At 42.8% G+C, this 24648-nt stretch overlaps 1 protein-coding gene across 4 annotated transcripts in view; it reads left to right on the forward strand.

Annotated features, from left to right (window-relative positions):
- The window catches only part of MTMR2 (myotubularin related protein 2), a 62636-nt gene that overhangs the window by 25940 nt on the left and 12048 nt on the right, over nucleotides 1-24648 (forward strand). For 3 of the 4 annotated variants that reach the window (XR_005628553.1, XM_039718314.1, XM_039718313.1), the window contains 5 exons: nucleotides 11250-11325; nucleotides 14553-14647; nucleotides 14825-14935; nucleotides 16966-17067; nucleotides 17756-17839. Coding sequence is in view for 3 of the 4 variants with exons in the window: in XM_039718314.1 (XP_039574248.1) it covers nucleotides 11280-11325; nucleotides 14553-14647; nucleotides 14825-14935; nucleotides 16966-17067; nucleotides 17756-17839 (438 nt within the window). In the remaining variant the exon portion in view is untranslated. Of the gene's footprint in view, nucleotides 1-11249; nucleotides 11326-14552; nucleotides 14648-14824; nucleotides 14936-16965; nucleotides 17068-17755; nucleotides 17840-24648 lie in introns of those variants that run through there. The other variant, XM_039718312.1, reaches the window with a different exon arrangement.

The following is a 24648-nucleotide window of genomic DNA, read 5'->3' on the forward strand; positions in this document are numbered from 1 at the left end:
CTTCATAAACTAACGCTAAATAACTTTTGGCTGCTTCAGTTAGTTTCATAGGAAAAAAAAAACCAAAAAAAACCCAACAAACCAAAACCCCAACAGAAAAGCAACAAAGCACTCTTAGGTTCTCCTTCCACCCCCTTCCTGATCTTAAATCTGAAGCTGTTTAGAATTGATTTAGGGTATATATATCTTGGAGGGATTTTTTAGCAAATGCCCTGCCATATGTTTTAACATAAGTTATAGGTCAGGCAAGAACAGAGTTGAAGTAGTTGGAAGTGAAAATGGAGTTGGAAATACATAGATACTTTGTAATTTGGGTTGAGATGTTAAAAACACCTTAAAGCCAACTTTGCCAAAGGATTGAAGTGTATAAATCGCTGTTACAGATCTGGGAAGATGGTGGTTAATAAAATACAGCGAGTTTCTTGCTCCTAAGTCCTGTAGGCAGTATTTTCTCCTGTGCATATGAGGAAATGTGTCTGTGCATTTTATAGCACTCAAGTCTTCTTGCTGATGCTCCATCTTTTTTCAGTAGGGATTTTCATTTTTAGGTAGGTGTTGCTTTATAGGATAATGCCTGAAGCTTACCACGTTCAAAGCTTTGGAGTGGCCCTTGTAAAAGATTGTTCATTTGCCATTGAGAAGCAGTGGATATAACCCTAAAGCCTGCTACCACTTCCCTTAAGAGCAGTGTCTTTGCCTGATAATTTGGTAAGGCCTATTGCATTTGCTTTTGGATTGCATGCAGCAAAAGCTTAAACCAAAGGGTGAAAACTCATATGTTGTTTTCTTTATATTGCTTCTTGCATCTAGAAAGAAGGAAACTACAGCAGATCTGTGTCACCTGCTTAGTTGTGAAACCTTCAGAAAAAGTGGTTTTAATCTTTGTTGTTAGCATTGCTGTTGTGACCATTAAACCTTTCTCCCCTTTGAGGGCAGCAAGGAGATCCATAATTCCTAATACTCCTCTGAAGTCCAGACAAAATACTGTACAAGCGTATGACCATTCATGAGTGTTTGTTCCCTAATAATTAAATCACTAAAACCAGCCTCAGTGAGCTTTTCCATTACTATCTCCCTGCCAATGCAGGAAGTGTGTCAGGCTTTGGTTATGTGTAACACATGTTCAACAAGAGCTGGGTTTAGAGAGTGACATAACGTTTTAAACTCTAAGCACTCATTTAAGCAATGTTTTTCAGTTTTGATTTTAAGGGACTTTTCATTCAGTGAGTGATGCTAGCTTGGAAGCACTAAATCATGACAAAATCTCTGCCTAAGCTCCTCCATGGTTTTTGACGACCTCCGGCCCTGCCAGTCAGCTCTGTGGTAATATATGGAGATAAATATTCCTGTTTCAGACTAGCCCTTGACTCTGCATGAGGCTGCCTGTGAGCAGCAGTGGTTCATAGCAAATGCAAAGATGTCTTCCATGCTGGGAGCTTTCCTTCCCGGTGCGCTGGACTGTGACTGCTATTAAGTTACAGACTGTATTGCACAAGCCACCAGATGGTGAAGATAATTGACCTGTGGTCACAAAACACTTGGCTAGATGTGAGCTGGTGATGCAGCAGTGAAATTGAATAAACTGTTCATCTTTTTACTGTCACTGCATGAAAACTTGACCGTGTATTTCTCTGCATCATTGCTTGGTTCCATTCTCACACGGAGGTGCACTTCACGTTTTTCTGTGTCTGTACAGGAGGAGAAGCTATGCAGGCAGAAGTGGCCTTCACCTGACCTGCAGTAGTATTTCCATAGGTCCCTTTGTACACAGGGTTGAAGTCCAAGGGCCAAATCCAAGAACAGGCAGTGCTTTATGTTATCAAAGGTGTCAAACAGAGGGACTTAAAGAGCAGCGGAAGAGAAGTAAGGAAGTCTTACAGGGAAACATATTTTAACTATCTCAAAATTCTGATTTTGACCATACGAATTGTGCCTGGGGAAAATGGGCTTCCTTTCTTTGGAGCATTAAGCTGCTGATGAACAAAGGCACAAAGGACTGGCTCTGGAGAATGAATGATGCTCTTGTCCATAAGTATGGTCATACCAGGACAGCCCTGTCAGTGACTGGAATTTAGCCCCTGCCTTGCCACATTTTTTGAGGACTCCAGTTTATAGTAAGTGCTGCATATTTCATAAGAACTGTAGTGATTTGCATTTTAAAATATCCCAAGAGATAGAAGATCTTGGTTGCCTCCTTGCACTTCTCCCCAGTAAGTCCTTTTCTGCACCCTGCCCCCTTTCAAGGAAACAAACCCACAGAGTAACCAACCTCTGGGTTGAAAAATATTGATTTCATGCAAATTAGATAGGGGAAAAAGCCAGATGCAGTCAGTTTTCTGTCTCCTTTATGTGGAAATAATACTCCCTAAGTGCTCATCTAGTTAGAAAAGACCAAAGACAGCAAACTTTGCTAATTTTTCCTATATAGAGGTACCTAAATGCTTGAATATGGAGTAACGCACAGTGAAAGAAATCTCTGGAAGCATTTATGATTGCCATCTATTAGGAATGGAAAGCTAAGGAGAATGAGCAAATGGCCTTCATATGTTCTCAAAAATATTTTCGTCTCTTCCTAATTGACTGCCATATTTCTCCTAGCTACAAAGTGCAAGAATTTTCTTTTTGTTGAGTAAAACCAGGTAAGAGGTGGCTTCCCCCCCTGCCCCCTGTTAGTTATAGTTCTGCAAACTGAAGGACAGATCAGGCAGGAATGAACATGCATGGTATTTAAAGGGAGTACATGGATTTGTGATTGCATGCAGTGCCTGCCAAGATTTGATTTTCTGTAGATGTTTTTGCACGGAATGAAACATGTTTGTTCCCTTCTGTATGATTGTTTGCTCATTATAAATATATAATTATCTGTATCAAACTCAAAAGTGAAATTCTTAGTAACAGAGGCAGTATTCTCTGACTTATTTTAGTTGGTAGAATTTATAACTCTGGTTTTGGTCAGAGTGTTTTTCTGTCACTTTGAAGAGACTGTTGATATGAAATTCACTGAACTAGTTTAATGGTTTCCTTGAAACTTTTAATCTTCTTTTTGCATGTAAGTTGTTTGCTAAACAAAATTCAGTAAAAATAAAGGATAGAGTCAAGCTAATGTGCTGTCCAAAGTTTTTGAGCAACCCATGGAGAACAGAGGCGTTGTGGTTTGAGACGTATGTGGAACCCTTGGCAGTGAAGAAGGTTCTGTATTAAAAAATGTTGGACTTGTCTGAATAGATAATATCTGCAACCTTCTGTGCCAGGGAGCGTTGCTGAGTTGAGTCAATGACGACTTTCTGTCAGAGCCTAATGAGAGAATTGTCTTGAGGCACCAAGCCATACAAACTTGAAGAGACAAGCCAGCCGTGGTTGAACGAGTGGCCCTCAACAATGTGTTCCTTTGAGCTTCTAAGCTTTGCCTAGTAGTTGTGCAGTGAGGGCCCAGGAGATTCACCAGCCCAGGGAACCCAGAGAGGCTGTTCTTTGTCACTGGGCATTCGGGTCTGAGTGGAGAAGAACATCGTGGAAAAAGCAAAGCAGAAAACCCCAGGGAAACACTGCATGGTGGCTGCTTCCTCCTGCAGAAGAATCCCTTTATATTACTTCAGGGACTGTATTTCATTTATTTAAATACAATAACCTTCAGCTTCTTTTTAAAGGTTTTCAAGGCAGTGGTAAGTAAGCAAGTGATTTCTCAAGCACTTTTATGCTTTCTCAAAACATATATGGTAGGTGGAGATCACAGTTTGTGATTTGTTTGTTTTAGTTGTGTCAGGAAGGAGTAGTTAAAACGCAGTTGCAGTGTACTTGTTATTACTGTCTTTAGAGTACTGTGTAATACGTGATCTGTTGTCAGAACATTTTTTGATAACTTAAGTACTTCTTGTGTTTTGTTGGGTTTTTTTGTTGGTTTTTTTTTTAACCAAGCTAGGAGGCTGCCTTTGGCCAAGTGCTCTCTTAGGGGCTGAATGGGCTTGATGTGGTCTTTGGACGTTATATTTGATTCTTTGTGTACCCTTCTGAAATGATCCATGTGTCCATGGTGTTTTGTCTTTTACCCTGTGAACTTTTGGTATCCCAAAGGAATAAGACATAAAGCATTTCCCTGCAATTAATATCTTGCAGGTCTGAATGTCTCTAACATAGTTTTTCAAGCCATCTGGTCATAATCCTCAGAAAAGTCCCTGTGCCTCAATCAGGCAGAGATATTTCTGTTCTTTCCCATAGTCTTTCTCCTGTGGTATTCTTAATGATTCAAAAATAATCAACAAAGTCCATTTACTTCCTTGATTTATGTTTTATTGCATTTCCAGTAGGATTCTTAGCACACAAATCTTCTCCAAGTACACTTGAAATAGCCATAAATGGCAGCTGAAATTCTGCTCAGTGTAACGCAGTGTTTGAAGTCAAGCAAGCATGGCTTCTGTTCCGTGGTCCTGATGGTTGAGCACTGAGAGGACAGAAGCACTTAGCAGTGAAATGCTAGGAAAAATGTGCCCTTTTTCCTGTTGTAAGAAATGTTTCATTTAGAGAAGAAAGCTGTTCACCTGTGAAAAACTGTCCTAAAGAAGCATACTCATCTTGTTTCTGCACAGATCTGTGTCAGTTCTGCAGCTTCTGTCAATGCCAGCTGGACAGAATTAGACCGCTGTGGGGATTTTTTTCTGGCATGAATGGAAAGAGGTTCTCTGTCTGTTTTGTTTCAGACATTTTTACACCATCACAGGAATAATGATAAATCTTGATGCACCTGCCATAGTGGCACTGTCTTTCGTTTGACTGATGGAAACAGCCATGAGAGAGTAAAGGGATGGAGTGGTAGGCAATTCAGGGGAAGGAATAGGTGAACACAGTTTGAGACCCCCAAAAGGCATTTAAAGCAGAGAAGAATTAGTTATGTAAGTGTATATGTTTTGCTATTAATTTACAACTAAAGTTAATAAATTAATCAAATATGTAAAAGTAATCCTATGGCTAAGTCAGCAGGAAGGCTGACTTCCCTTATATGGTTCTTTGTCACAGCAGACAAGAGCCAGCTCTGGCACAAAAGCTGTCTTTATACATCAGCTAAGACAACCTGTCTTATAAGTTTTGGAGTCATGCCTTTTTAAGTTAAATCCATGCAGTATTTGTATCTGACTTGGGTCATTCCCTGTTCCTCTCTGCACATGGCACATTTGTACTTCTCTGAAAAGCATAGGATATGACTGCTCAGTTGTTTGGGGATGTCCAGGAGATTGGGTTTTGCTATGCTGACCATGAGGAAGGACCAGAATTGGGATTTGCCCTTCCAGATCTGCGCTGACATTCCTTTACCCTAGTTCTTAGCCTTCAGTGGGAGGAAAGGTACTTATCCTAAAGATGCATCTCCTAGGTATCCTGCTTTCCAACAACTGCTGCAGAGTGCCTAGGGGGACCAGCACAGATGTAGATCTCCAGTTTCAGGTGAAATGGGTATTCCTGCAGCTTACTGACTATGCTGCCTGCAAAGTTGCAAAAATAGTGATTAAGGAGGGCATTTAATCATTTGCCATTTCTTGAGACAAAGACATTGAAAAATAAGCGAGGGAAGGAAAGTTTAGATATGTTAAGTACAACCAGAATATTCCCAGGTAGTCCTTTAAATGTGAAGTATCAGAGAGATATTTTCCTACAGGAGATTAAACCTCTCACTTGGCTTTTGAGTTTCAATTCCATATTTGAAAAGACAGATTTTTTTAAACACTAGAATTTTTTTTAATTCTCTCTGTATGTTTTTGTACACGTACAACATGTGCATTCTTGTCCCTGCAGCATGTCTTTCAGCTGTTGCTGCTGACCAGTGCATGCTCACGAGGTAGACAGAGACATGTCAAATCCAAGTTCAGGGGCTGCAGGAGCAAGAGGACTTGGTGTGTGCATAGTATTTGTCTGTACAGACAGGTTATATATGTTTATGTGAAGGGACCAGTTAAGCGACCACCTTCCTGCTGTAGGGAAAAAAACAGGATTGTGTAGCTGAAACAAAAGCAGTTCCCAGCTTGGAGAGCTTGTCTTCTCAGTAGATGGAGCAGACATGGTTTTGGGGAAAGGAGTAATGCAGAAGCAAGGTGTTCATGCTGTTGGATTGAATGTGTCGAACCAGTGTTGTGGCTTTATGCACAACAACTCTGTTCAAAATGTGCAAAGTGACTTGGAGTGTGTAGGAGGTTACCAAGGAGAGATTAACTCAGAGGAAAGAAAAAAAATACAAAAAAGGGTACATTTTAATATTGTCTAAGCCAAAAAATATTCCTTTTGCTCATTTTTATTGTGATTCAGGATAGAAGAATCTCTGTAGACTGGGGAAAACTGTTACACAACAATTTGGTAACACAAACCTCTCTCCCCTTAAGTTGCGTGAAACCAAACAATCTGACCTTTGTGGTTTCAGGACTCAAACATTCAGGAGAAAGTTACAAAAGAATACCTGGTAGATGTCTAGAAGAGACCTCAGGTGCTCTCCTCATGCATCTTCCTTATCAGGAGGCTTATGCAGTGTCCAGGGATAAAATTACTCTCTCCCTGGTTGGTTCAAGCTGCTCCCTCTCTCTTGCCAGGTTTTGCTTGCCTTCACTCCTGCAGTCACACTCTAAGCTAGTCCTGGAAAAATGATCCAGGTTATGGAAAAGCTTCCATTATAAAAGCCCTTAAGTGGACCCCGGCATCTTGACTGACCTAGACACTGAAGCAGTGACAGCACTGGCAGGGAGGGTAGGGGGAGGCAGTCCTGGCTTGGCCTCAGCCAGTGCAGGATGTTTTCAGCCAGGCTGTGCAGCATCGCTGGTACACAAGCACCTCACCAGGCAGTGCAACAGGAAAGCACATTGGCTGCTTCATTCACGGTCAAAAAAGCAAACCCTGAATTTAGAGTGTCATGTACCCTCTCAGGTCTTTCTAGAACAGTGTTCAGTGGTGCACAGACCTGTAAGAGCTTTGAATAGAGTGTTCTTGCAATTCAACTCTGTATCACCCCGGTTGGCTGCAGCTGCTCAGGATGAGCTGCGTGCACAAATTGTGCAGGAACATCATCCAGGAGAGGGATTTTTGTAGCAGCGTGCTGGCTGCTGTGTTAGGAGGCAGTGTGAACATGTGCTTGGAGAGACTTGCCAGAACTGCAGTACCCTGAATCGCAGCACTTACCTTTCTAGCAGGACCTAAATCTCTCTCCCTGACCCCATACATGCAAGCAAAGGAGATGATGATTTTGTGGCTCAGATCTGGAGGTTGCCTCGACAAAACAGCAGTTTCCCTGTCTTGGGGGCAGTAGTTGGGAGGGCGTGAGAGAGCTCTGCGCCTTCAGCTGGGGGTGACTGTGCTGGAGCTTACACAGGGTGGGATCCTAGAGTAGAGAAGTGGTTGTTGAATGTAGTAATGTGGGTTTGTTCTGCCAAGTCACTGCTTGAGCAGAGGACAAAGGTAGGTGGTGGCACAAAGTCCTCACACCCTCTGAGCTGAGCCAGGATGTGTGTTTAGGTTCTAAGGTACTCCCATTCTCAGACTCTTAGAGAGCTGTTTCATCTAGAGCGAGAGCTGCTGACAGGTGGGATGGGTACATGATGTTACTTGGTAAAAGAAGACAGAAATAAAGGCTGTTCTGGTGTGAAACAGGACTTCATTCCTCCAGAGATTCAGTTACCAAGCATAAGATTTTTGTGGGGAAAATATAATGAAGACCTGCTTTGACTTAGGGGCAAGGCAGAGTATTCCACTGGTTTTTGGTCATTATATCTGTTTCTTACAGAAACCGTCTTAGTGATGATTGTGACAGAAAGAGCCATGTGTGACTCTTAAGTCATTGTGGACCTGTTCCTAAGTAATAATGATTCTCCCAGCTCTGGATGTGTTCTTCATTGCAGATCTCTAAGAATTCTTTGGTTTTATTCCCACTGAACAATTTCAAAGGCTGAGGCACACGGAGGTGGCACATTTCAGCTGCAGGCATATGTGGTACCTGCCTCAGTAGCATTTATGTATCAGCAGCTGCCATCCCCCCCTGCAGCCAGGCTGCCGCAGTCGTGTCCCTGGCTCCATTCCCTGCTTCCTCGCCCTACTGGTGCTCTTAATTTAATTTTGTAAGGTTTGCAGAGGGCTAAATTTGGGCCCAAGAGTGTTATTTTTAGAGTCTTGAAAATGGGCTAATGTACAAAAAAAGATTTTTCTCACAGTTTAATGAACCATTTTTGGATTTTGAGGGGGAGAGGAGGATTGGCAGTAAGATGGAAGGGCTTTTCATGTCATCTCCTTAGTCATATAAGGTGCAGAGGGACCATTTATGACACTGACGTCATCTCAGAGCTTCATGTGCGTTGTCCCATACCATTCTTTCTCCATGATCTGTGTCCAAAACTCCTCTTCTCTTATCCACCCACTTTTCTTACCTGCTGGTGGCCCTGTCCTTGGCTGGTGCTGCATATGTCTTCTCCTGCCTGCTGCCTGCATTTTCAGCCCCGCACAGATTGTATTTCTCTGAATCAATTTTAAGGAGCCATTGGTGGAGGTGGGTTTCAGGAAAATGCCTACCATTCATTTCTTGGTATCTGCCAGGTTGGGTTTCAAGTGCCAATGGTCCAACTAGAGGCTCATTCAAAATCTGCTGGGCAGACAGTGCATGGACTGGCACAACAGAGAAGTGTTTGTCCTGGGCTTTCTGGCCATGTCTGTCTCAGCCTTGTGGAAAGGATGGCAGTTTTCCAGGGGTTATGTGCTTGCACCTTTGAAATCACCATGGACCCAGTGCTTTGTTACCTGAGATAGGTACTGTGTTGAAGTCACTTGAGGGATGGTGAAAATGAGTTTAATCCTCAAGACTGTAGCAAAAAACCCCCCGAAATAATAAGAGGGGAGGCAAGGAGGCTGACCTTGAAGTGCTGTGCTTCCAGGAAGCCAGCGATCTGCTGCCCTGTGTTGAAGTGAGCACAGGTTTGGATTGCTAACTCTTTCCTCTGATCCTGGGGACATTTCAGAGAAGTGTGACTGAGCAGATGGATGTTATTAAACCTAGAAGAGACACTTTTTAAATTGAAAAAGGCTTTCAGCCTTGTCTTTAGAGAATGATGTTGACATGGAGGTCCTTGTCTTTCATACTGCTAGCCTGTTCCCTCCTTCTCTGCCCCACTTGCAGGACAGGGTTTAAAACCCACCTGAGCACTACCCACCTCTGCCACCTCAGCAGATGTTTGTCATACTGAGTGCTTTCTATGTGTCTTACCTCATATTTGTTTTGGCTTGAGATACAACCCAGTCTCCCAAATGTTTACTGCTGGCCGTGCTCCCGCTGACATCTGCAGGAGAGCAGTGAGTCCAGCTGTTGACCAAAGTGATCCTGGCAGCAGCTGCTGCCCGTGTGGGGTAAGGACCTTCTCAAAGAAGCTGTGATCATGGTCTGAGTGCAGAGTGTATTTTCACTAATGTCCTTCCAAGATAAAAGGCCAAAAAGATGACCACCACTTATGGGCTAATTAGCCAGAAGCTTCCATCTCATTTATCATAATCCAGATGTTATCCTGCTAATTTCAGGGCTGTTACTCAAGCGCAAAATTGGACACACAGAAGTTGAGAGTGGGTCTACATCACAGGCTTTTGTCAGGGAGGCCCTCAGTCAGGGCTTTGATGGGGTGTGTGATCTTTGGCCAACACAGCTGTGCTGACAAGAAATCCTCAGCATCGATTTCTGCTCGTTATACCAGCACAACCTTATTTTTACTGATGTTGCTGATGTGGGGGAAGAGAAGCTTCCCGACAAGTTGCTGCCAGTGTGAGTTCTGTCAATGGTGACCTCTCCTTACTCATCCTGTGGACCCCAGCCCAGCTGCTTTGGCAGCCTCCCTGGTAAGACCTGATCTAAGTGGGTGCAGTTGGGAGGATTCTCTTAGGAAGCCAGGACTGTACTTGCTTTTAATATTAATTTTTTTTCTAAAAGTCTTTTGAATGTATTTTTTAAAATGTACATCTTGTTCTCAAGAAGGCTTTGATCTTGTTAATCTTTTCATCTATGCATCAATCTGTTGTGTGAAAATGCTGGAATGTGCTCTTATTGTGGCAAGGGCTTTCTTTGGGTTTGTTTCCAATTTTTTTTTGCATAGTTTAGGGAATTTTTCTTCCCTGAGGCTCTCCCTCTGGCTTGATCCTACATGAAAGTTGACCACAGACGTGTCAGGTTCTAGAATGCCACTTTAGGCTATGTCTTTGAATTTTCTTTGCAGGGATTTCCTGATACCAAATTGAAGCAATTTTTTTTCTCTTTCCTTGCATTATGATAAAAAAACCATTTTGGGTGAGCCTGCACATTCAGATGTGAGCAGCAATGAGCTCCCTCTGCCTGTCTTCACCAGGTGGGACACACACCAACCTTGAACTCAAAGTTTTGTGGTTGCTATAACATGAAGCAGAGTCTGGACTAACTTACCTGCTCTCTGTCTGTTTTAAGAGGTTGAGCAAGCTGTACTGCTGAGGTTGTGGTCATTTGTCCAGTTCGAGGCATAGACAACCTGATTAAATCCATCTACATTTGGCCACACAGACTTAGCCTTAATCTTAATCACTTGTATTTGCATTTCTCTCCAAGTTCTTATAGATTTAGACCTCAGGTTATGCTTTCCTAGTCACAGCCATGCTTTCTTAAAATGTCCATCTGCCCATGATAGCAGCTGTTCTTGTGAAAGTCTTTGTGTAAATGCAATCATAGGTCTGAGGATTCATGCTCTGTGGTATAACGTAAACCCAAAGGAAAGTGAAGAAGGGGTCATTTGGCAGCCAAAAAAAAAAAAAAATCAAAACTGTACCTCCTATATATATCTGTCAAAATAGTACCTTTGTAAATGAGTCAAGTCAGGACTTTTGCAGTTGTGGGACACTCACTGAGCACAGTGGAGTGACCAAGGTGTCCTTTGCAGTTTTCCTCAGCATAAACTAGAAATTGCTCTGCTGATTATTGGTGTCATTGTGGTAATCACTGAGCACTTCACCTGGGAAAGGAGCTGATTCCTTTGGCTCTGTCCATAACTGTGGGGGAATTTGACTTGTGAAGGTGGCCTGGGCAAGAGAAGGTTGGAGCATGAAAGGACACCTTGGAAGTATGCTGCCAAAATACAGAGCCTTGTTTTGGCCTCTGAAGAGACCCTAGGCAGTACTTCAAGATCTTTGAATATTTGTTGTCCTTGATACTGTTGACCTGTAGGTGTAAACTTCTTGGTTTATGCAAACATAATGAATTTCTGTTCATACTTGTATCTTTTGCCTAGGTCCTGAGGGAGGCCAATAAATTGGCTGAAATGGAAGAGCCGCCTTTGCTGCCAGGGGAAACCATTAAAGACATGGGTACGTGAAGAGGAAATTCCTTATTGTTTGCTGACAAAGAGTAGAATATCCATAGAGCAAAATATCTTGGCAGTCACTGATCAACAACAGCATATTGCAGATGTTCTGGGAACCATGATCAGATTGTTTCATTAATTGCACATCACATGGGCCAAGGTGACTGTGTCTTCTTTTAGCACGTAGCAAGTACAAAGCAATTCAACGCTCTTACTGTGAGTGATGGGGTGTGAGCTGTACAGCTCTGCATTTGCTGCCTCCTGAGAGGACATGGATCAACTGTTTCAGTTTGTCCTTGCCACAGGGTAACTTCCTAGGCTGACACAGCACAATTATGTGTCAAATCTCTGTCATGGGCTTTAGGAAAGGATGCTCTGCTTTTGCAGGGAATTTACTGTGATGGGAGATGGGTTTCTTCCTTTTTCATCCAAAAATTCTGACATGCATCACATTTGCTGATGCTCTCCATTCTGAAGGCTTGAGTAAGCCTCTTGATTAATTTTCTGTGAAAGATTTTGCATTTGTTTTTATAACATGTTGCCTTCTTCTTAAAACGGTAGGGAAGAGTGCAACTTCAGTCCTAAACATAAAAAATCAAAAAATGAAAACTGAAAATACTTCACAAAAAAATGCGTCCGACAACAGCTATATAAAAACAAGCAAGAAAACCTCCAAACAACCCACCTCCATAATTAATCTGTTTCTAAACCTCTTTCCTCAGAGTCCTAAGGACTCTGAACTCATACTCCAATCATATACTGCAGACTGATATCTGACTCACTCCACAGAATGCTATTAGCTCTAACAGTGAGGCAGTATTTTGAAGGGTTCCTAGGGAATGGTTTAAGAGGTCAGAGTTACCAGTGTTTTATCTGTTAGCAAATGGTGTGATGAGCCACATAAATCTATAAGACTGGGTGGCTTTTGGAGTAGCCCAGACAGCAGCTGCCTGTTCTAGCAAGAAACTAAAGGCAGCAAAAGGAAATCTTTGTTATTCATAAGCAATAATTGTTTCCTCTTAGAAGTGTGAAGAAAGGCAAAAGTAATTCTCCTTGTATTTTACGGGGAAGGGAAGAAAAAATATTTTCAGCCAACCCAATAATCCAAGGTAAGATTGGCCTGTAAAAGACAGGAATTCCACAAGCAGGGGAATTAGTAAATGTGGTTTCCAGTTTCTTTCTCCCATATGTATTCTCTTATACATACCAAAGGCTGAGCTCATTAGGCTTTCCTGTGGTGATAGCACCCACTACAACCTCTCTATTATACCTGGCATTCATTCTCACAAACAGTGAAGCACTTTAATGCCTTGGAGATCCCTGTTTATCAAGTAGAGACTGCTGAAATCATACAGCTGTGGCAGGGTTAAGGTCAGACAAACCATGTGCGTAGGTACATTTGTACATGCGTAGTGTAATTAAGTAAAATTGTTTCCTTAGGAAACCAGGCTAATAAAATGCAAATGTGAAAGGTGGTGTGGCTTACACACTGGCAAGGGCAGTGTTTGAGATCGTGCCTGGGGTTCCTTACCTGGAAAACATTTTTCTAGCACCTTTCCTCTTTACTCAGAAATTCTGTTCCTTTTGAGATGTAAATGCACACTTTTGTTATTAGTGGATTTTGCTGGGGTTTTTTAAAGTATTTCAAAATTACATTTTGAATAATGGGAACTCCAGTGGAAAAACTAGGCAGGCTGCCCTCACCCTTGTTATGCTTCCTGAGTCTGCTTTCAAACCTCTGTCAAACTAGTCTTTGAAAAGAAGTGATTAACAATCAGACACTAATGAAACACTTGGTTTAATTAGAAATAGTTGTAACCATTTTGTGTTTAATTGTCCTTCAAACAAATACATGTATATTTATATAAACAAATAAATAATTGAATTACTAGCATGTTTTTTTATAGATATGTATATTTTATTGCTTTTTAACCAGATATTGTGGTACATATTTTGCTCCAAAGTAGTCACTTCTGATGTTTTAAGGATCTTTCTCCACATCCAGATCTTGAGAGTCAATGAAGACAATGCAGAAGCAGAGCTGACTTGAGTATGATTTAGTTATATGAGTTGCCAGTGCCCTGGAATAAGGCAGACTTCTTCTCTCTCTCCTTCTGGGTTAAATCTCACGGGATAAAGGTGGAAAAAATGTAGGTTCCCATTCTGACCCCCACTAGCCTCATGCTCATGGTGGCTGTCTCCTGGGTGGGAGGTGAGCCGTCCTCCTGACACAGCCCTTGCAAAATGGATCCCCTAGGGCTTGGAGGCTTGAGGTTGTTCAGATGATCCAGGGAGTTTTTTCATGGATCTGGCAGCTCAGTGGGTCTCCTCTATGTTTTTGAGGGGTGTCATTACTTGTCGTTGATAGTGTAAATTATTTTGTGGCCACGACACAGCCAGACAACTGCTTCGGTGGCAGATGTGATAGGCAGCAGAGGTGAGGAGGCAACAACTTAAATCTCGGCATTTTTAAGTGATATAAAACAGAAGGGCAGTTAGAGGTGTTTGCTGTGGAAAGCCAGCAGCACCTCTTTCCCATTGCTGGAACAAGTGAGAAATGTTTGAGGCCATTTAAGAAGGGGACTGTTTTGAGTCACCGTCACTCAGGCTCGAAAATAATTGAATTGTGCAGAGTAACTTGATCTCTGACTTCAGACCTAAGATCACTGGCAGCAGGGTGTTACACAGACTCATGACTCCTGCAAATCACTGTAGCTCTGCTGGCTTTTAGCATGAGGGCCTTCATCCCAGGGCTGACTCCACATGCAAAGGTGTACAGAAGGACCCAAGCATCCTAAAAACCACATGTAGAGAACTGCCTTCTCCTGCCCCTGGTGGCACAAAACATCTTGGGCACAATCCTTAGCTTTTATGCAGATTGTTGTCAGCTTCAGATGTGTGTATCCAGACACGAGTGGTCTCCTCTTTTCCTGCATGATATTCTCAGCTACTGGCAGTAAGAGCAAACAGTTTGCACCAAATACTGGCCTGTTGACAGGGGTAGCAGTTTTGTGCAAATGTAGGATTCTGGGTGGTGGTACTGTCTCTACCCAAACTCTTACCTTCTCCACAGAACTGAAACTTGCAAGTTAGCTCTAGGCTAGAACCACAGATTAAGCTTGTTTTAATTTCATGATCTGCAAGGTATAGCCCACAAATATTGTTGCTGGCATAATTTTTCTCCCATAAATTAACTGTGAAATTTATATCTTCTTTTTTTTTTTTCTTAAGCTAAGGATGTTACTTACATCTGCCCCTTCACTGGAGCAATCAGAGGAACCCTTACTGTCACCAATTATAGACTGTATTTTAAAAGCATGGAACGGGTAAGCTTTTGAAATAATCTGCTTTTGCTACCTTTTCAATCTTTAGACTTGAGTGTTGTTTGAGAATATTTCTATGTGAAATGTGGCTATATGTTTGTGAATATAGACATAAGGGAGCAGGAGCTGGGGATTTTTCCCCCTCCCCTTTTTAAACTCACAAATTTCAACTGTCTACAGGACCCTCCTTTTGTCCTAGATGCATCTTTAGGTGTAATCAACAGAGTGGAGAAAATTGGAGGTGCTTCCAGTCGTGGTGAAAATTCATACGGGCTGGAGATTGTGTGCAAGGTAAACTTTTATCTGTGTTTTACAATAGAGGAAGGGGAATGTATATTTTTAAAGGTTGTCTCTGTGGTACTGTAGGAAGTTCTGCAAAATGTTTCTGCAATATGACTTCACTTCTGACACTTAGGTGTCAAAAAACACGACTTTAAAAGTAGTTTTCAGTATTCTCCAGCTCCACTCATTTGAGAAGAGGTCCAAACCTTTTTTCAGGCTTTGTGCTGGGCAATGGCTTTTCTTCATTATGGAAGTGTAGGCCTGCATCCTCATTTCTCAGGATTGCCCACCAGGTTTATTCTAGGTAGACTCCAGTTACTGTAGAATTCAGTAGGCCTTTCATTCATTTGCATTTCAAGAGCAAGAAAGGGGCACATTTCCCCCCTAAATCATTAGCTCATGCCCACCTGCTGCAGTGCTTTGCTGTGAGAGACTGGTAAGTAGCCTTCAGTCCTCATCAGGGCTGTTCTTTCATTTCTTTCAAGGCAGTACATATTTCACATGTGCCTCTAAAGAACCCGTGGAATAACTGGAAATACAAAGTGCAGTAAAAATTACCAGTTTGCCTCCTCGTGTCTGCTTACTACAGACCCACAAAGTAGATAAAGCCACCATCTCCCCTCCTAAATCCATATCTCTGGGTGGCATGGCCTTTCTGCTTCCCTCAGTGAGCACATAGGAAGAGCTCAGTTCAGAGCCTTGTAGATCTTGGGCTGCTTGGAGCTTGTCAAAGCCCCTCAATGATAAAAGGATGCTGGATAAGAGCAGATGGATGGATGAGAAGGAATCCCAAAGTGCTCTGGTCACTGCTGTGATTTTGAGGCATCAGGAAGCTAAGCAGATTGTCAAGCTGTGGGTGTGCCGAGTCCAGACCAGTTACTGCAATCTGTACCAAATAATCCAGCTGCTCCCTTGTCCTGTGAGAGTCATAATCCGCCCCAGCTAACATAGGGTAGGGTGCTTGTGCTGGCAAGCTAATTTGTTCCCTGTTTTGATCTGGATTCCTAATCCTCAGCCATTTTGTCTATAAGCACTTGGTCAGGTTTGGAGTGAACTGTATCATTTCCCTGTATGGGAAACTGAGGCACAAACTATAGGATGGGTGTTTTGGCCCTTGGTAGCCGATTTATATATGTCAGCCTGCTTCACCAGATATGCACAGCAGCCTAGTGCAATAACAGAGTGGTACAGACACATCTTATGCATCCTGAAAAGTTCTCTATCTGAGACCAGTCATGTAATCCCTGTGAGGAAGCAAAATCTTCAGCTGTTTATCGCATTCTCTGACTTGCTCTACCATCTTCATGTACTTGAACTCGATGGCTCATTTCCTGCTGATGAGTTTTAGACTCTTTGATGCAAGCATTTTAGTTGCAGGCTTGGCTGGAAAAAACGTAGAGATGTTTTATTTACTGTCCAAATTTGGTTTTGTAGATGACTATGGGAAGGAGGTCCTGAATGACCGCTTTCTGTCTAAACTGTGCTGCTATGCAAAGTGGAGGAGTTCTTGGTTTCAAGACATCCTCTTGAGTGCTCTGAGAGGTGGAAGCTTTAAAGGGAGGTGGCGTTGGGTGCTTTGCAACCAGCTGGCTGTTCTTGGGGCCCCTACTTGGGGCCCCTCTGTGAGGTACTTTGTTAGGCCATCCCCTCCAATGGACTTTTGGCACTGCTTGGTGTGAGAGCTCAGTGAGAGCCAAGGAAGTCTGTCTCACAAAAGTCCAGCTGGTCAAACACAGCTTTTTCTTGAGCAGGGCTCTCCCAAAGACTTTCAGCAGGTGGAGAGCTTCATGTGAAGGCAAGATGCTGTGGTCAGGCACAGCTGTGCCTTCCCTCAGTTGCTTTGCTGTTGTTGGAGGCTGTAGACAACCCCTCAGCCAAGCCCAAGTTTGCAACACAACATTATTCAAAGTATAGTATCAAATCAGTGCTGGAAGGAGCACTGTCATGTGACCCCATTTTGAATTCTGACTTTTAGATTTTCCTTGGATTTTGAAGTGGTTCAGAAATTTGCCACTTGATTTCCCTCTTTCTTCCCCTAGGACATTCGAAACCTGCGGTTTGCTCATAAGCCTGAAGGGAGAACTAGACGATCCATATTTGAGAACCTAATGAAATATGCTTTTCCAGTTTCAAATAATCTGGTAAGTGTTTTCTCTTCAGCTTTTGCCAAAAGACACAGAGTAGCAGTAAACTGTTTTGTTCTGTCCCATCTACTTAATACAGCATTCACGTGGGGTGTATTTTCTTGAGGGATGAGAAGTGCTGGTTTTCAAATCTGTTTTAAACTTAATTCTGTAGGAGTTTAGATCATATAGGAAACAAGAAAAATCTATTACAGTGCCTTCTTTCATGCATGGGGAATGACTTACTGATAAAGGCTTGTAACAGAGGGAAAGTACTCAAATCACAGTGACATCCATCAGAGGTTCACAGCTAATGGTGGCTGCACTGCCCCAAATCTGGAATGTAGCCCCCATGTTTTCTAATGTTATAACACTGCAATTGTTTCAATTGCTGGTTGAGAGGCTCTGGTTGTTAATCTGTAAGAGCATTCTTGCCTAAGTAGTTTTATCTTCTCTCTTTAATAACAAAGTTCTTTTGTCTGTGAAGTACTGGGTAATAGTCAAGCAAGATCAGGGACATATTGGAAAAGTATATTGTTGTACTAATATGCAACACAGTGAGAGTGTTAATCTTTTTTATAAAACCCTGAGAGAAAAGTGATGGTGGGAAAAAAGAAGGGTCAGTCATGAATTACTATTTGAGATATCAAACATTCTATAAATGGGCTCTGAGTGGGCTCTTAAAGGTAAATTTTCTTTCTTTCAGCCACTTTTTGCCTTTGAGTACAAAGAGGTTTTCCCAGAAAATGGATGGAAAGTGTATGACCCAACTTGGGAGTACAGAAGACAGGTGGGTATTGTGTCACATCCTTCCTCATCCTCTGCTCTTCAGAAATGAGGGTCTGTGCACTGATAAAATTACAGGTTACATGGAGCAGAGAATGATTCTGCTGACAAATGCTGTGCAGGCTTGGTTAGGATGTTGTTTTGCACACTGCAGTTCTTGTTGAGAGCAGTACAGCTCTAGAGATAGAGGCATCCACTGATGGATGTCAGCTCAAGTGGCAGAGAGCTGACTTTAGGCTCTGCTAGAAAAAACTAATGCTCTGGTTTGGTGATCAGGTACTGCTGGCAGTGGGGAATGGAGGGTGCATGTTCCAGGTACACACATCCCATTGTTGAGTTTCACACCTCAGTGCTTGCTTGTATTGGTTTTAATTCTTTCCAGGTTTTCCTGTCTGAAACAGCAACTTGTGAGGAAAAAAAATAAGTGTGGAATACCTTCACTATCTTAGGCATGGTTTCTCAGCATAGGGATCAGCCTAGAGAGTACTGTTATTTACAGTTGTAGTGTGCCCAGAGTAACTGATCAAAGGTACTAATGACAGTGACAGGCTGTCAATTAGGAATACTGTGGTAAAAACTTGAGTAGTTCTCTTTGGAGTAAAAGATGAGAGAATTTTGATTTTTATAATGAAATGATTCCTGTCATAAAATTCTCAAGTAGCAAAAGGAGCGTGATTTGGTGGCACGTTTGCCCTGGACATAATAAGCTTCTGTCTCCTCCAGTTCCATCAGAAAAAAAAAAAAAAAGGTTTTATTCTGATTAATCTGTCAGAATAAAACCAATTTTCTATTGTAAAATTAAGAAATTTTAAACCATGCAGTTTAAACATTTATTTGGGTCTTTCTTGTCAAATCAAACAAAACCAGACCTCTGGCCCTGCCTAGTTGTTCATCTGATTCCTGAAATCCAAAACCTAAGGATTCATTTTTCTAGCTCTAGCCTTCTAAAAGTTGGGCATGCCTTCTAAATTGGTTATCTAGGCCTGTCATTAACAGATGGGAGAGAGTGCTTCACTGTTGGGGGTGATTTGTTCTCTCCTGAAATAGCTGCCTAAGATAGATTGCTGGCTTCTAGACTGCTAATGGGAAGCGAGATGTATCTTACTGTACCCTACTGTATGCTGCCTTCAGTGCAAAGAGTATTTTGCAATGAGATGCCACAATCTAAAATCCTGGTCGAGACAAGCTCCAATCCTTTGTAGTCACTTTGTGTCTAAGGTCAACTTGAGCATAAGATCAAACAATGCAGTGATTATTGCTTTGTTTAGATTTTACCTCCTTCTTGGTAGTGATTTTATGGGAAGATCTGCTTGTAGAGAAGGATTTGCAGCCCAAGCTACTTGAGCAAGGCACCTCTTTGTAGGTTGGGCTGAAAATTTTGGAGTAACAACTAAAAGAATACCTATGCTGTCAAAGTAATCTCCCCTGGAAAACACAGCATTCACTCAGTCAAGCATCAGTCACAGCAGGTGAAGTACAAAAAACATTTTTACAACAGCTGGAAAGAAGAAAGGGTGACCTTAGACAATTTCAGTGTAGATTATTCCACTTTCTAAATCCTGGCATGCCAGTTTTTATGATAGAAGCTTTTCTGTCCATATTAGTTTTTATACTGTGATTTGGTGCGCCTTAAATTTGTCAGGAATTTGGTGACATGGTGAAAAGATACATGTGTTTGCATGCCTGTGATTTGCAGCTCTTTGTGGCCTTTCTGTAAGGAGAATGGGTGTAAGAGATGACACAGCTGAGGCATTGCTGCAGTGTGTACTCGTGCTGTGGCCTGCTGCTTTGTTGTTTGTGAGTGGGAAGGACAAACTTGCCTGACTGCTTCTATGTCAAGAAACCAAACTAATGTCCACGTGTCAAAGCCCGTGGTCATATCCTTATACTGGTAACTGCAAAAGCGAATCCAAACCAGGATTTTTTGCAGCCACAGCCTTTCTGAGTTTTCCCCATGATGGGCCACAGTCACTACCATTCCAGATCACACAATCCATCTGCTCCAGTTCCTTATCTCCAGAAGTGACCAACACCAGCTGCTGAAGAAGAGGCAAGCCATACTGCAGTAGATGTTTATGTTGTGATCTGGCCAGGAGGAGAATTTCATCCCTTTTGTTAGATTGATTTAGGTCCTGCAGCATGATGCTTTATGTCCCCTCCAAAACTTTTAGGTATTTCAGTCTGTTTATTTAATTCCAGCATTTGTAACTATGGATGTTCAATTTATCTGTGTGAGTGTCATAGCCTTTTTTCTTAATCCAACCAGGTTCTGCTAAAGCAATAACAAATACTACAGTAAATCAGGATTATGTCTTGAAATGGCAGCAGGGATTCGTTAACAGTGAAACAAAACTGGCATCATCAAATCAGATAATGGGATTACCTGTCTCTGACTCTATGAATTGTGATCAGAAATAGAAAAGCAGGACATATGCACTGTCAGCAGGATCTTCTGGAATTGGTTTAGAAACTGTTAGAGAAGGGCTGGCCTAGGGCATCAGCAGCCCAGCAGGACAGCCAGGCATTAACTTGCTATATCTTAGGCCAGGTCAGACTTTTCCCTGTGGGAGCAGGCACACATGGAGAGGGGAGTGGAGCAAAAGTAAACTCCAGCTACCAGGCATCCAGAAAAGACTTTTAGACCAGGATCCATGGTAATTTCTATGTCCATACTGGTAGACATGGCAAGTTTGAGTGTGCATTATTTATTACAATTTTTATTGAGATTAATAGAAATATGTTGAGATGTTAGCAATTGTAGCAATTAGGAAAGATAGTCAGTAAACCCCTAACTTCCCCGTTAGCATTCTTGGGAAGGATGGAAATATGTAACTTATTAAAAATCTGTGATTGTGTAAAACTATGGGGAGTAATAAACAACCTGTAGAGAACAAAAGGAACTCAGAGAGGTTTGAGATTTAGTTGGTAAATGGAATCACATGTGGCAAATGAAATTTAAAACTGAAATTGCTCCCTGATTTTTATTACACATGGGCTGGCAGAATATAAAACAGAATTGCAAAGTGAATAAGACTCACTTGAAACCAAAAGTCCTTAAGATGCCTTTGGAGTAACTTAAAGCTTTATTTTCCTTAATAAGGTGGGGAGCATTTGGAAAATATTACAAGAGGTTGTGAAGTTGTGTGATGTTTCCTTACAAAAGTCATTCTTGTCTAATATCCTTTGCTCTGGTCATATCTACTGGGGAGCCACAGTGTAGGGCTGTGGTTGCTGCTTTCAGGGAAAACACGTAGAAACTAATAACTCAGAAGAGCTGACCTGTTTTGAGGATTAAAGAAGTGCCCAGCATTAGTATACAAGCAGAGTGAGAAAGGTAGAAACTGTTGGTAACATCATCCTCAGGACTGTTGCATGTAACTTTGGGGAGCAAAGTGAGGATTTAACTGTTAAATGTCCCATGGTTTAACTGAGGTCCTGCTTATGCTGTGTGTGTCTCTACTGCAGAGCAGATCACAGCTCTCTGGTGCTGAGTGGACACAGCCTGGGCTCAGTAAATGCAGAGGGACCAGCTTGGCTCTGCAGCTGTATCCTGTGCTGCCTGCTGCAGATCAAGGTGCACTTACATGTGTAAGCTTAGAGTGGATCTGCTTGATCCCATAGAGAGGTGTGACTGTGTGTAACTACAGCAAGGAAATTATTTTTTTTCCTGTTAATGAAGGATCCTCTTGTGCTTAACCTTAACCATGTACTTTGCAAGGTAATGGTGTCAGTGCTGTGCTGGTGTGGCTTCAACAGGTTTTCCCTGCAAACAAAGAAACTCCATCTTCTACAACATCAAGTGTAAATCAAGTGATAACCAAACCAAATAAGTAATTACAATAAGGCATGAATGTCTTGAGGACATCAGTCTCGTTTGTGTGTGGAGAGGACACAAAGGCTCTGTCTCTATGGTTAGATGATGCAGTTGTAAGGAGTGTTCCCAAGCACAGGAGAAAGTTTCAGGCATAGCTACAGACCAGGCTGTTACCCTCCATCTTTTGAGTGAGTGTATTTGAGCATCTTTAGCCATGCACAAGGGTACTGTGATGCAAGTCAAGGATCACCAGTGGCATTTTGGACAAAATATCCTGTTTGGAGGATAAATGAGTTTATTGGTATGGATGTGAGGTGTGTTGGCTCAGCTGGGCTCAGTGAGAATGGTCATGGGTATATTTAATTTATGACCATACATGTGGCTTTGCTGCCTTCCTTACTTTGCCCTGTGGCATCCACCAGAGATGTGAATTCCCCCAGAATCAGGGGCTACTAGCAGCATTCATTTACCTGAAGACAAAACCTGTGCAGAAGTCTGTGGTCACTAATGTGGACATGCCATGTGCCCTGGCAGCTTCGGGATGATCACAACCTGCTTTTAGGGAGGCATGCCTGAGTTCCTCCTGCAGGTGCACAGGCAGGCAGCTCCCAGAGCCACTCCTTATCCAGCAGAGGCCTATTGAGTTACATCTGTAACAGTTTTGTTTCATAGTAGGCTTTTGGGTGCTTACAACTTACCGGGAAGCAGTGAAATGGATCGTAGATGAGGAAATACCAGTGTGCTTTATATCACGTTTAGCTTTTTCTATTGATTCCAGCTGGAAAAAGGGCAAATCTGAAGGAGCACGAATAAATGCAGAAGCTACACTGCATTATGGCAAACGTCCAAGGAAGATGCAAATTCAGCTTCTCTTCTAGCCCACTTGGCTTATTTCTGTTTGCTTCCAGTCCTTAGAGAAAGTCACGATCCGAATCCGAAGCGTTCTGGGTGGTGCTGTGATTCAAGGCTCCTGGGCCAGGGAAAAGCAGACATTCCCCACGAGTCAAAAGAAATTTGAATGCTGAGACAGAGCATCTTTTCTTTCTTTGGGGGCTCATCATGGATTTTTCTGGTCTGGGCTATTGTAGAGGAAAGATTTCCTTCAAATTTGTCAGTGTGGCAGCTGAAAGACTTAGAGCTTTGGAGAGCTTTAGAGTTTTTTAGCTTTTAGCTGGCCCAAGCAGTGTGTTCTGAAGCCACACTTCCCAGCTGTGAAGAGGGTGCTTTCCAGTGCCTGCTCTTTGGTCTTCTCCATGAGCATTGGTAGAGTTGATGGGTAAAATGAAAATGAGCCTTTCTTCCATGTAGCTGCTTGTTAGCTCCCATTTTTCTTGCAAAGACTGTGCTGACAGCGTCATTTTCATTCAGATTTGGGGGAAGTGGAGTTTTCAGGAATTGCTTTTGGATCCATTGCATGTGCTTATTAGGACAGGACTGGGAACTAATTAGCCATTAGTCCACTTCCAGGTAGTAAACAGATTGGTCACTGGCAAGAGCCTAACTATTCCATGGCTGGCAGCAGAGCTGGTGGGCCCAGCAGATTCCATCCTTGCTGTGTACAGCAGGTAGACCTCTGGCATGTTTTAGCCATCAGTAAGCTTGAACTTTGTATACACACTGCTTGATGTCTGGTTCTGCCAGTTCTTTGGCTTCAGAAAAATGGGCCAAAAATAGCTTTCCTTCAGGCTTTTGGGGTGATCCTTGTAGTAGCATTTCCTTCTCAGGGAGAGCCAAAGGACAGCAGTGGTTGACAAAGCAGAGTGTGTGACTGGTACTAGGCAGAAGGTCTGGCCTCCCCTCAGATTTCTGACCATGACCTCTTCTGGCAGCGTGACTCACCACTGGGATGGGAGAGCGGCCACGTCTGTGTGGGTCAGCCATAATTATCACAGCTCGTCTGACCCGTGTCAGATGTGCTGTTTATTTCCTGTGGGAGCTGTGACAGTGGTGATCAGTGTCCCACCACCCTGCTTCCAAATGGAGTAGTGTTTATTAGAACAGAGGCGTGTATTGTGCAAGGAGTTGATGTTCCCCTCAGACACACTCGGTGCTTCACAGCCGGGCCATGTTTGCTGCAGCAGATGTGTCTTCCCCACAGAGATGCTTTTGTCAGTGCTCACCCCTGCTGCAGCAGGGGTCTGTTTAAATCTCTCCTTGCAGGCAGCTGCACCAGCCACTCCCTGTTGGCCTGTTCCCTCCCTGCTTCAGCAGAACCACGTCTGCAGGTTGCCAGGGTCATCCCCATTCTGCTTCAGGTGTTACTTGGACATTGTTGTCTGGGAAGCTGTTGAGTGGCTTCCCCATCACAGCATGCTGAGCTCTGTGATGTGTGTGTGGAGATTCCCTGCTCTCCCAGCCCGAGTCCTCAGTTCAACCAGAGAGCTTAGTGTGATAGAAACACAGGAGTTGCACATCGCATCCAGTCATGCAAACAGAGACATACAATTGTTAAGTTTTTTGGTGTTTTCAGGGGTTTGCATGGTTGTGCCACAAGCACTGAACTAAGCTCAAATCAGGTTGACTTTTGGGGTGTTTTATTGCCTGTTTCCCTTCTCCCCCTCCCCTCCACTTGTCTGGTAACTCCACTTTGTATCCCCGGTTTTCACCCAACACATTAGAACTAAGTGCCATGAGGGGACTGAGTTGGTCACCCATTCTGTCCTGCTCCTGCTCTCCTGTAAGCCCATGATGAGACCAGGAGGCATCTTAAAGTTGGAGTCAGGGCAAACCACCTGTGTTGCTGCAAGCTGCTGTGTATCCACCACAGTTCCTTTGCCATAGGTGACCCTGCCTGAAGCCCAGTTTCCCTGCTCTTCAGTGACTTGAACAAAGCATCCACCTCTCTGGGGAGAGACATGAAATGCAAATTACCAAGATAATGCATTCCCAGGTGCAGCCTTAAATGACCTTCATTAACAAAAGTTCCCTTGAATTTCAGGTCTGGGGATTTGTCTGTGCTGAGGCCTCAGAGCAACTCATTTGCTAACCTGCAGTTTCCT

The sequence above is a fragment of the Passer montanus genome, unplaced genomic scaffold (genome assembly GCF_014805655.1).
Source record: "Passer montanus isolate IOZ18808 unplaced genomic scaffold, ASM1480565v1 scaffold4, whole genome shotgun sequence".
NCBI classification, from domain to species: Eukaryota; Metazoa; Chordata; class Aves; order Passeriformes; family Passeridae; genus Passer; species Passer montanus.